Here is a 13,553-nt window from a genome sequence, read left to right as displayed (position 1 = left end):
GCAATATGGAGCTACAAAAACACATGGCATTGAAACGAACAAAACTTGAAAAAACCTAAAAATTCGCTTTTTGAAATGCTTCACTTCTCAATTTAATTTAAGTATATTACACACATCGGAAAAGTCTAGGTATATTTTAAAAATGACAATAATTTTTTTTTTAATCGCTTTAGGGAAAAAAAAGTTGACGGTGATTATTAAACGAATGTAACTTACAACGAAATTCATTAAATGGTCAAAAATACTGAGTGCGCATATAAGCAAAACTAAAAAAAATATGGCTCTTCTTTGGCACCCCGAAAAAAAATCATAATACAGAAAAAATTGAAATCAGTAGAAAGTATGGCCTCCACGCTGGTTTATTATGGCCCTACATCTATCGTGCATCGACAAAATGAGATTGTCAATGTCTTGTTGAGGTACATTTGCCCATTCATTAAAAGCTCTCTCAATTGAAACGTTGTGTGAATGTTCCCCATATGCGGAGTAATTCTTCGTTGAAGCATGTCCCACACATGCTCGATGGGATTCAGGTCCGGTGATTGTGCTGGCCATGGCAATACATCAACTCCTTCGTTGGTGAGCCAGTCAGTCACTAGACGCGCGACATGTGGACGAGCATTATCGTGCATTAGGTGGAAGTTTTCACCAACAGCACCAGCAAACGGACGGACGATAGGTAGAAAAATGGTGTCGAGGTACTGTCGAGCTGTGAGGGAGCGATTTGGAAAAACGAGATCGGTTCTGCCGCCGATCATGATTCCGCCCCATAGCATTACTGTACCACCTCTGTATGTGTGGACTTCCTGGACGTGTCTCAAACGTTCATTATTTCCAGGTCGTCTCCACAGTCTTACTCGACGAGAATCTGGATGAAATCCAAATCTGGATTCGTCTGTAAACAAAACTGTGGCTCAATCATTTGCATCCCAGTTTTGATGTTCTTGACATCACTCTAATCTTCTACCGCGATTGCCTCTCGACAAAGGTGGACATCTAAGTGGCCTTCTGTTGTGGAGATCTGCTTCATGCAGTCGATTTCTGACAGTATCACGACCAATGGTTACCTGATGCGTCTGCTGCAACAACGCTGTGATTGTCGGTTGTCTTCTTGCGGTTAAGACCAAAAATCGGTCTTGAACTGCAGTTGTAGCGCGTCCTCGCCCTGGATATTGTTCGGCTGGACTGCCAGTTTCACGGAAACGCCGCCACAATCGACTGATAACGCTTTGGGAAACCCCCAAACGAAGAGCTACATCATTTTATCGCATGCCACCTTGAAAAAGCCCTACAGCTCTATTCATCTCAGCCAATGGTAAGTGATGGCGTTCCATGTTAAAGCACAATATTTCCAGTTTGATTGCTGAGCAAGAACTGCATAGAATGTACAAACTCGACACTTTCAGATTATTCATTTTAGCCGAAAACCTACAGTTTGTTAAAACTTGATAAAAGATTAGTTACCGTTTTTGCAGGCTTTGTTCAACCCATAGAAATCTACAGGGTGGTCGAGTGTACCAATTTAATCGAAATTAAATGACCTCATTTATTTTTATGATATTTAGTATGTTATAAAAATATCCCTAGACTTTTACGATGTGTGTACTTCCAAGTTGAGGTCCCGTAAATAAATAAAAAATTCTTTAAAAAAATCTCGGTCAGATTGTTTCAATCTGTAGACAAAGCTACTTTACTGAAATTAGTTCCCTTAGTTAAAAAACAGTTCGATAAGGAATGTCATCCTTTCTTTCCTCCTGAATCCTATCAGTTGCAACTGGTCGGAAGATTCCGATAGAGGACTAATTTCCTCCAACATTCCACAGGACCGTGGAATGTTCCACCGGCACATTTTTCTAGGTAAACCGACCGAATCCCACATCATCGGAATAGAAATGAGTGGTCTTCCGATTTCGCAAAATAACTCCTTTATTTTTGTCGTCTTTTTTTGCCTGCTGCCGTTCATTGTGCGGCAAGGCCTTTTGGCGGTGCGTTCTCCGGCAGCGGCAGACTGTGTTGTCGATTGTTCGACATCGATGGGGCCAAACAACCACACAAGGAGATGGAAGTACGACTCGCGACTCCCATAATTAACTGCACCAGGACCGAATTAGGAAATTAGCCTGCCGGATGTTTTGTGTGCGTTTATGGAGATTTTGTGACGACGGTGTTGCTATATACAGCGTAGGTAGGAAAGTCTGCGTTTCACAGACCGTTTTCTTAGTTGACCCCCCTACTGTTATCTTGTAGCGTTTAGTTTGTCTTACTTTTATTTTCTATAATTTTTGAAATAAATCCAAGACAAGTCAGCTCATACACGAGACCATTCGAACATTTTTGTGTATGGTTAGTTGCCCGCTCCCAATTAATGCGGAATTTTAAATATCTCACCCTCCATTTGTCTGATGACTGATGTGTATTCGGGTCGATTGGTCAAACCAAGCACAATTCTATTCAAGGATAAGGCTTCAATTTGATATCTTTTTCTGCGAAGGCAGATGTGCCAAGGTGGTTGTGAAGGGACACAGTTTTTGGATTTGAATTTTTCTTCCTGTTGAAGTTGATAATTACTCTTCCCGAATTGAGTAGAATACTATTCTGGCTATTTTGTAAACTAGCCCTGGAAATTCCAGTTTTTCGCTTAATCCCGGTTTTTGATAGATAAACCGTTGCCTATCCTCTTTAGAGGTAAGTCTTTGAGAAGCCCCAGAAATTTGATAATACTCTGGATACCTTTTTGTGTTAGGTTTGCTTTAACTAAAATTTAATTTTAGCGTTTTGGGATGACATCAGGCGAATAAGTAGTTTATGTTAAAATAGCGAATCTATTCACTTTGCTGTTGCATATGCTATTACGTCCAACTCGGCTATATAGAAGTACAGATCTTTCTGATCTTTTCCTTTTCTTCAATTGTGGGGGAAACGTCCTTATGGTGGTGTCCACCTAGATAGTGTACCTTCAACATGTTGAAGCCTTCCAAATATTTAAGGTTATGGTGGTTTACCACTTTCTTGCTTTTTCTATGGCTGTTGTTACATCTGCTTGTGTTAGTAGCTGATTGACAGCTTTAGCCACCGACCAGAAGACCCGTTGGGATTGGCTAGCAGTTTATCCCTAATTCTCTGATTGTGAAAGTCTTTGCTTTCATTTATCATAAGTACGCAGCTGTTGCGAGCATTAACAAACCTAGTTCGGTTTTCGGCACTGGGATTTTTGCGCCACGGCCGGTAGACGAGTTTGCTCGCAATTTTTGTTTAACCAAGTAATTTTCATAGCAATAATTTTTACGTAAATTATTGTTTTCAATTTCAATTGAAATACCAACTACAATACAATACAATTTATTCACCAAATATACAAGTAGAGTTTGAATACAACTATTGTTAACAATAAACGGTGGTAAATAAATACGAAGCACCTGAAAAAGTTACAATATTGAAATTAACCTGACGTTTTGTACTACCAAAAAGACACTCAGCTAGTAATTTATTTGGTTTACCCCATGGTTGTAAGGGTTGGAAAACGCAACCCCTAACATTTATTTCCAATGAAACTTTCTGTCTTATTATTTGTTTACCATTTGAAAATTTATTTCCGATAGCCTGTTTCATTCTAAACAAAAAATGTCTCTTGGGTTTTTTGCCCAGAATAAACCAGTTCGCAGCAAAAAATTATTTTACGAACAACTACAGAGATACATCGTCATAAATGCGAACTGGATTTATGGAGTCTCTCTGATTACCCTGCACGCATCGATGATGCGGTTTCTTGAGTCCTCTACATCGCGAACAGGAGTACGATAAACCAAATGCTGTAAATGGCCCCAAATAGAGAAATCGAGAGTATTGAGATCCGGGGATAGAGCGGGCCTGTTCTGTGGTCCTCCTCGACCTATCCACTGATTTGCATATGTTTCAGTTAAATGCTGACGTGCTACTTGAGTAAAATGGGCGGGAGCCCCATCATGCATAAAAACATATTCATTCTGACGCCCGAAGGAACTTCCTCCAGCAGTACTGGATGCACTTCTCTTGAAAATTGAATGTATGCTTCACCATTTAATCGAGGAGGTAGAAAATGAGGCCCAATTAAATCATCCCCAATAACTCCGAGCCACACGTTAAGAGAAAACTGTTCTTGATGGTTGATTTCGACAATAGCGTCAGAGTTTTTATCAGCGCATATGTGGTAATTATGAAAATTAATAATCTTGTCCCAAGAAAAACTACATTAGTCTGTGAATTCTATCGTCTTCAGGAAGTCACAATTTCTTCTAATCATTTCTAGCATCCAATGGCAAAATTCAAGACGATTCGGAAAGTCTCGCAGTAACAGTGCCTGTACTCGTTGCAGATGGTAAGGGTATAAGAGTTGTTCCTTCAAAATTCGAAATACCGTCATATGATCAACATTTAGCTGGAAAGCAATCTTTCTAGTACTGGTAGTAGGTTGTTCTTCAATCAAATTAAGTACTGCTTCCTCAAGCTGTGGTGTTCGTACTTCTCGATGGCGACCACAATCCTGCGTTCTTTTGTCGAATGAACCATATTCTCGTAATCGTTGATGAAGTCGAACAAATATTCCATGTGAAGGATGCTGCCGTTGAGGATACATTTCAGCATATCTTCTAGAAGCTTCTAACCCATTCCCCTGCGACAGACCGTAAACGTAATGCATATCAGCCATTTCCTCATTTGTGTATGCTATTTTAATAACAAGTGAATTATTAAAGTAACAAATTAAGAACAGAACAACAACACACAATTAGTATTAATTCATTTTCGAAAATTCACAAACTGACAGCGTCATACCAATTTGATTGTCACTATCGCTAATAGCGACCTACTAGATAGACTAGTTTCGTATTTTCGCATTTATGACGATGTATCTCTGTAGTTGTTCCTGAAATAATTTTTTGCTGCGAACTGGTTTATTTTGGGCAAAAAATCAAAGAAACATTTTTTGTTTAGAATGAAACATCCTATCGGAAATCAATTTTTAAATGGTGAACAAATAATAAGACAAAAAGTTACATTGGAAATAAGTTTTAGGGGTTGCGTTTTCCACCTCTTACAACCATGGGGTAAACCAAATAAATTACTGGCCAAGTGTCTTTTTGGTAGTACAAAACGTCAGGTTAATATCAATATTGTAACTTTTTTAGTGCTTGTGAAAAAAATTGTTATACAAATTTTATGTACCCCCTTTAAAGGGTTGTGTCTTACCAAGGGATGCTCCCATGACATTTCTTTATATGACAGATCCTATCTTTTTTTCGATGAGGAATCACCTCCTTAAATGTTTTACACTTATTCAGATACACCCTGTCTATAGATTTCATTGACTTATTTTTAGAATACTTGGAAATATGCCAAGATCTATAGATTTGTTTATTATATGTATTAAAGGAGTTGAAATGAGATTTGAGTAATAATAGTAGTAATAGTAAAAATAGTAGTAATAATTTCCATAAACGGTTGATTCGTCCTGTATGCAGAATTAGTAGTTTCATATTTAAACTAATAAATTAAGCTGGCGATTTTCCAACAAAAACCTTCCAGCCATAGCAAAAAGTTTAATAAACTTTGTACAAACGTAAAGATAATGTCACGTTACCTGGAATTCTAACTCCGGTCCAATCCGTCAAAACCGGTCCTGGGCTTTAACGACTCCCATAATTAATGGTAGCGTTTCTTTCCATCAATTAATTAACAAAGATATAGCATCAACACGATCTTTATCTCATATCTTCTGTGCATCGCCGGCAAAGCCCAAAAGACAACTTAAATATCTCTCTGGACAAACTTCTACCTTGTTGTAACATTACGAAATTGTGTAGTACGTGATGCCATATCGGACGTTGTGCATGTTTAGCGGTTTTTTTCTCTTCGGGATGCGAATGCATGCTTAGACGGGCACAACGACAATTGTGAATGAGAGTTTTTAGCCGTTCATGTCGTGTGTGGCATTTTTGGGTTGCCGTTTGCTTGAGAAGCCCAAGACAATACATAGATTTGAAGGTTTTACAGCACGACTTCGCACGGGTGCAATTCACAGACATAATTCATAGGGGTACATAGTTCACGGCTTTTTTTGCCCGTCGTTACTTTCACAGGCTTTAAATTTTTCAAAATTAATACAACATTCATGTTATTCGCTGATAAAATAGTCTTCGACGGTAATTTTCAAGTTCATCCATTACAAACAACCAATTAACGAATTTTCTTTCACTAATTAACGTATAGCCGAAAAGTAAACGGTATTGTGCACTCTTAAAGTTGACGGCACTCTCAAAGGCCAAAAAACCAACAATAGAAATGAATAGGCAGCGAAATAGTCCACGTGTACTGCAGAGATTGCGGTTCGTATTGTATAATTTTTACTAACCGAGGTTTATGATGTGCTGAAGAGTCATATAATTAAATTTGAAGTCATATTACGATGACGAATAGAAATCGGGGAGGGGAAGATGGTTATCGACGTCGTGTTCAGTTCAGGAACTGATCGCGATTTGAGTGCTGAAATTCGATATTGGTGCAGTAGTAATATCTTAAAATTTTTGTTAACTGTTTAAAATGTGGCGTCCTTGGACAAGTGCGAATAGTAATAACGAGTGTGACAATAACGCAGACTTATGAACCTTTTGAACGCAAGACGCGATGTGATAGTGGATTACCAAAATCTTTAGATGTTCATCTAATAAAATCATTGAGATTTCTACAACTGAAAGCATAAGAAAGAAATTGAATACTTCCAGCCATAACGTGAGCTGCTGTGACAAAACTTTTCAGAATTGGATAAAGAAACTAGGATTTAGATTTAAAATAATAAACACACGTCAAGCAGTTATGGAAAGCAGAAGAATAGTGGAATTGCGTAACAAAAACTCAGAACAAATAACTAAATATAGACAAGAACAACGGCAAATTTTCTATTTGGACGAAACTTGGTATGACCCTCACGAAACAGTTACGAAAGGGTCAACTGATGGTTCGAGAATGTGTACGCCTAACATGCCTGATTCAAATAGAACATCGTGACTAATCGTTGTGCATTGCGGAGGAAGTGAAGGATGGGTTCCAAAACCTTTGAGATTATGTGGAAAAAAAATTTAGGACTACAATAAAATATGGAATGCATAAAAATATGGAAGCTAACCATTCCGAGACTTCTCCCATATTTTTGTGTTTTCAATCCCATCGAGTTGATTTGGGAAAAATCGAAACAAAGCATCAGGTATGAAAATAATTTTCCAAAATTTGATAAGAAAGTAATAGAGCTAGTTATAGAAAAAATATCTAATAGTACCGAAGAAATCTGACAGAAAAGGATTAAAAAAAAGTAATTTTAGTTGAAAAAGACTATATCGTTTACTTGAACTACACCTTTCACTTTCAGACATCTGTAATCTGTTCTGTTTATAATCTGTTTTTCCGTTAACCAGCTGTCGCACCCCTACGAACGACAACCCTCAGAAGTCCAAACTTGTGCGAGCTAAGGATTAACGAGGTCTTACCTTTTAACGTGTGATTCCTAACACGGGTTAGACGATAGCAAGTGAAGATCGATCGTTCAGACTAGGGCTTGAACCACCGACCAACACGGCAGTGAATTCGAGTGAGTGAACAAAGCACCCACGCCGAATCGCTTGGCTACCAACCGACCTTTGATAACTTTTTCTCTACTGATCAAGCTATCAAAACTGGGCAAATGTAACAAATTACTTCATTTGGTGAGTGATCTTCAAGTTCAGATGTTGAGTGTAATCTGTGCCAAACGCCAAAAACCTGGAACGCATATTCTCAAGCATACTCTATGGGATTCAGCTTTGGGAAAGAAGTAGGCCAATCCAAACATCTACTGTGTCACAGCTTTAGAGGTCGAGCAGTGTTGCCCATTCGTCATTATATTCTGGGTGTCTTTATGTCATAATGCAAAAACATAACACCGCCATCTACAAAGAGGATTTGGTACTGAAGATTGGATTTTCGATTCTTATGTTGCAAGTCTCTTTCTAGTGAGTACTAGGATGGGTATAGGACGATTTCTACGAATCAAATAAAATGAATTGAGTAGCATTTTTTTCAGAAAACGTTCATAAAACTTCAACACGAGTTTTACGAATCCGTTTGGAATTGATTCAAAATATTTTTTGTTTCTAAGAATATTACATTTATTAGAAGTGGATGGCGTTTAACATGAAATTTCGATAAAATGTTGATTTGTTTTTGAAATTTTTCCTCACATTGTTTGTATGATTTGTAAATATGCTCTGAAAGAGACCTTAGTGCCATAATATATTAGCATTCTTATGAAATTTTATCTACAATTCCAGAAACTTTCGATCCAATCAGTGCATTCCATCCTGGGATTAACTGGGTTCTATGACCCGCAATCCGTCACCCGAGTTCATTTATCAATTTACTTAAAAATCCTCTACGAAGCCCGACATGTATCGCATTGTCATCCATTCGGATCACGTGTGCAGACGCGTTAATCAACCCGGCGACGATAAAAACAAAAGCCGCACGTTATAAGAACAGGTCTAATATTCATTTAAGCACGCAATTGTTTTATATTTGGTAAGTGGGCGTGGCCCCCGGACCGTCCTCATTGGCCGCACAATTGACAATAGTGACAGTTGAAGTTATTTCATGAATGGCAAACGATGAATTTCAAATTATCGAGTCGCCATTGCGCTTGTTTTTGTCCAGTTGACGGCCTACTGCAGTGCGAAGAAGTAGCGAAAGAACGAGCGCTCTAATCGCTGAACCGTGATGATGGATGGATCAGATACAAAACGGGTAATCGTGAATGAATTAACTTGTTAGAAGGTGGATTCTTAGCGGTGCTCGTGAAAAAATGTAGCAGTCGAGAATTCAGAAGTTCTTCATTTATGTCTGGCGCTTGATTAGAATTGCTGATTTAGCGGAATTTGATGCACGTGAGAAAATCGGAGGAGGTGAATTTTAATTCGACTTATGTGCTGCCTGTGAAATGGGTGTACAAAAACTGGATGAGGTTATTTAGATTTCGGTTACTGTAGTTCAAACGAGATTGAGAAATCAATTGAAAGAAAGACAAAAAAAGTCTGCTTGGCCACCAACACACATATTGAATTATAAAAATTTACTCTCTTGTAATAGAATCAACCTCAAAAAACAAATTTAAGAATACAAGTCATCTCTACCAGAGTGTCCGGGAAAAACGGACTTAGTATTGGCCAGTACTTACCAGAGTGGTTCCAGAAGTCCACGGCCTGACCTAGAGATGGCGGTAGTTGTTAGAAAAACATCACTGTATTGGAAAGTACACAATCTATAAAGCATATGTTTCAAGTTTGAAGACGCTACGTTGTTTAGTATTTATTTGGCAGCCATCAATAGCGAACGTTGAAAATGGAGAAAATTGGTCATCGTTAGGCCTGTTAGACATCGTAGTTCATCCCTACAGGATTATCGGAAAGGATAAGAAGAATTGGATCCAAGTACAACATCAGAACCTGCTTCAGATCCGGTAACACTATCCGTAGCAGCCTCACGAAAACCAGGCCACCAAAAGCGGACTGCGATTCCAAGAATTGCATTTACGCGGAAAATCCTATATCGGTGAAACTAAGAGGCCATTAAATGTTCGCATTGCCGAACACAAGAAACACACAGCGAGGGGAAACTAGCAAATCAGAAATAGCAGAGCATGTTTGGACCCATCAACATAACATCGAAGGGTCCCAAGCTAAGATCATACACAAAGAGGAACATTGGTTAAGGAGGAAATTCAAAGAAGCCGCATACATGTCATCCAACAATGTATTCAGCCAAGCTAGCGTAGAGAGTCACAACATATGGAAACCCATAATCATGCGAAAAATGGCCAACTCCCGCCAAACGGTCATCTTCCACTAAACCAGTGAAGCGAAAAAAGGAAAGCAGAGACAAATGAAAGTACTCAAACATGTAGGTATTATGAAGAAAAACAACTACAACCCAGTACTTTGAAATGTGTAATTGACTTAGTAGAATCCTACTTCAGCAAGTGCTGAAAATGTGATCCATTTGCTTCCATACAATAATACAGATTTTGTTCAAATCTATTCCCAACATTCTGTAGCATATCAGGTGTTATACTTCTGCACTCTGCTGTAATTCGTTGGCGAAGATCTTCTATGGACTCGGGCTGCGTAGCAAAACATTTATTTTTCAAGTGTCCCCAAAGGAAAAAGTCTAAAGGCGATAAATCAGGTGACCTGGCAGGCCATTCGATGGAGCGTCTCCTTCCAATCCACCGTCCAGGAAACCGGTCATCTAAAAAATCTCTTACCGGAGCAACATAGTGAGGAGGTACTCCATCTTGCTGGAAATGAAGCCGATCATCATTATGATTTTGGTTATTTTCAATTATTTCTGTTATGAGAGGATCAATTGTATCTTCAAGCATGTTCAGGTAGACCTCACCAGTTAAATTCCCAGGAATAAAAAGTGGCCCTACGATATGACTACCTAATATGCCACACCAGAAATTGATTTTTTGAGGGTACTGGATATGGACCTCTCGGAATAAGTGTGGGTTACTGTCATCCCAGTAACGGCAATTTTGCCTATTCACAGTTCCATTCAAAATAAATGTACTCTCATCGGAAAAGCACGTGTTGAATGATAGGTGCGGATCATCAATTAGTAGCTGGCTCAGTTGTTCACAAAATTGCAGCCTTCTATCAGGATCATCTTCATTGAGTTCCTGTACTAATTTAATTTTGTACGGATGAAATTTATAGGCTTTTAATACCCGTATTATGGACGAACGGGAGACACCTGAGGCTGCAGCAAGCTGACGGGTACTTTGAGTATGATCCAATTCAACATGTCCCAAAACAGCGACTTCCACTGCTTCATTTCTGATCGGTTTCCTTGGCTGGTGTTTCACATTACAGACAGATCCGGTATCGACAAACTTTTGGACTAACTTGGCAACGTACGAATCATTCACATTTTTCCCGGGATGACTGTTATAAAAGAGGCGAGCAGTAAGTCTAGCACAACTATTATGTTGACAATAAAGTTTAACAATTTCAACTCGTTCAGGAAGTAAAGTTGAAATAATTTCAAAAGCAACCGAACTGAATCAATGAACGTTTGCCTCAATTCTTTTTGTACACTTATCTGCTGTTGTTATTTGAACCAAAAAACGCACGAGAGAAATTGAGGAATGTAGTAGTGATAAAAATGCCGTTTTTTCCACATTCATTAACACCAAAAATATCGAGTAAATATTCTTCCTCTTTTTATAACTATTCAAGTAAATACAACAAATTAGGTATTATTGGAACGAGAATTTTGTGCCCTTTCAAATGCTATATCACTCGACCCCACTTTACATTTAAAATTTTAGGGTTGTTACTCACCCTCGCTAGGGGGTTGAAGGCACAGGTAGAAAAATACATCTGAAATGTGTCCCCCTCAAAAGCAAAATTGACCTGTCCGATCATTTTTGCGTTAAATTACAAAAAAAGGAGAAAAGCAAGGTGCACACTTTTCGTTGGACCACTCGATATAATATCAGACAATGGAAGTCCAAACTAATGAAATTCATCTTGGAAAATTGTCTCAGTGGTTGAAGATTCTACAACGATGAAGAAGTGATTTCGGCCGTAAATGGCTATTTCGAGAAGCAAGACAGTTTTTATTATAAAACCAGTATGGAATTCATTGAACGTCCAAAATTGTTGTGTTTTCTTTGTTGGACCGGGAACTTCTGGAGGCATCCACTTATTTCGACTGTTTTCCCCCTCTTATGTCTACAATTTTGTAGTTTCAGTGTTTTTTTTGTTTGTCCGCATTTTGAACACCGAATTCAGTAGGTGCACCCACAGTTGACGAATGTCTATGAGATGAGTTTCCAAGCAGTTTTCTCCACAGCCCACACAGTCACATTCTTCATTTCCTTCACCATCATCATCTGCTGTTTCTTTGTCCTTCTCAGCTATATTTTCTTTGGCCCTGGTCTCTTTTTCTTATTCTGTTAGTCCTTTTTCCTTTTTTTCTGTATCTTTTTTCTTTTCTCAGCATTTTCGCATCTTCTTTAGATTTTCTCAGTTTAATATGATACAACAAACACCATGAAAAGCATGAAATATAAAGAAGATTGTATCTACAAAAAAATTAAAGCAAAAAAGGTGAAATTGTTGAAGAAACAGTAAATATAAATCCAAAACGAAGCATTTTATCCAAATTCCAGAACTACAACCCTCTGAAGACTCCAATTTGGTGGGTAATGTTTATGAAAACATAATATGATGAAAAAATTAGACAACAAAAGCTTCATTTGTGAATAGAAAACCAACGTGGAGGAGAACTCACTGCGTGAAAGACGGAACTGCTGCGTGAAGGACTAGTCAAATATTCACTTCAAGCCAAATTGAGAAATAAAACAAGAGCAAGAAAAAACATGTCACGGAGGCTATAAACTTTAGGTATAAATTTTTCTGTGTAAATATAAAAATTATCTGTCATTCATACCCACTTTCAAAATCGCCATTCTGTATATGAGAATATAAATCAGAGGCTTCGCTGACTGATACAACAGTTATCTGACGTTCCTGAAGCATCTGTCAAATTAATTTTATATAGAAGTGCATATGTCTATTGCGAAGCATCAAATCGTGTTGTCTCAAGTGTGCTAAGTTTCCTCTTACATTAGTTTAACAAATAGAAGATATCCATATGACTACAGCAGCCAAAATCCCACCCATAACAATGAGCAAGTTGTACGTGGGAAACCTACCCAACGAAACCAGTGAAAACTCCCTGAGGCAGCTGTTCCTCGAGCAGAACTTGGCCTGTACCAACATTCTAGTCAAACGTGGAGGATACGCTTTCGTGGACTGCCCGGACCAGTCCTCTGCGGATAGAGCCATCGACAAACTGAACGGGGTCAATTTCAAGGGATCCGTACTGGTGGTGGAGCCTTCCGTTGCTTCGGGGAGGAAAAAGGTGCACTCTGCTTTTCCGGAGCCTTCTTCCATTTCTGTTGGAGGAACGTGGATGCGAGCGGGTGCTTCCGGTCGCTAAGAAAAGCTCATAAACATTCGGGAAAAATGAATGTATAGAATTAATGTTGTAAGTCTCAGTAGTAGTCATGTGTGTCTTTTCCGCAAAATAATCTTTCATAAATCTGCTAAATCATCATGAGTTATTCATTTTATTGTAAGAAGGTATTTTTCACCAGCAAAAATATTTTATACTGAAAAATACAATGAATGTTTTAAGAAAGGATGATCGAAACTAGTCAGTAAATATAGCTGGTAAATATTACAAAGTTCCACATTTTCTTGGTAAGTAAAGAAATCTTTCCCTGATAGGAAGAGACTGGAACAATTTTTGAAATTTATTGAAGAGTTTGCATTTATTCAATTTATTAGTTAATATGATAATACCTAGATAATATATTTTTCTCCAGTTTGCCCGTCCATGAAATGTCGAGTCAGATAAGTTCACGGCCTTTGTCAAAATTAATTAGGCTACCACACATTTTGCTTTTTGAAAATGGTATATTCTTT

General features: G+C 38.3%; 2 protein-coding genes across 4 annotated transcripts in view; one reads left to right on the top strand and one right to left on the bottom strand.

The window, feature by feature from the left end:
• The window catches only part of LOC111507278 (zinc finger protein rotund), a 312,056-nt gene that overhangs the window by 279,605 nt on the left and 18,898 nt on the right, over positions 1-13,553 (bottom strand). The window lies entirely within an intron of this gene.
• LOC111510350 (insulin-like growth factor 2 mRNA-binding protein 3-A) lies at positions 12,570-13,182 on the top strand. The gene has a single exon (XM_023166254.2). It carries the CDS (start codon positions 12,718-12,720, stop codon positions 13,063-13,065), a length of 348 nt encoding a protein of 115 aa, XP_023022022.1. The 5' UTR covers positions 12,570-12,717; the 3' UTR covers positions 13,066-13,182.

This window comes from Leptinotarsa decemlineata, unplaced genomic scaffold, assembly GCF_025532065.1.
Source record: "Leptinotarsa decemlineata unplaced genomic scaffold, Ldec_3_MD MMD2_P_RNA_scaffold_1, whole genome shotgun sequence".
Lineage (NCBI taxonomy): Eukaryota > Metazoa > Arthropoda > Insecta > Coleoptera > Chrysomelidae > Leptinotarsa > Leptinotarsa decemlineata.
The sequence above is the reverse complement of the archived record's forward strand: the minus strand, read 5'-3'. Positions and strand labels throughout refer to the sequence as shown.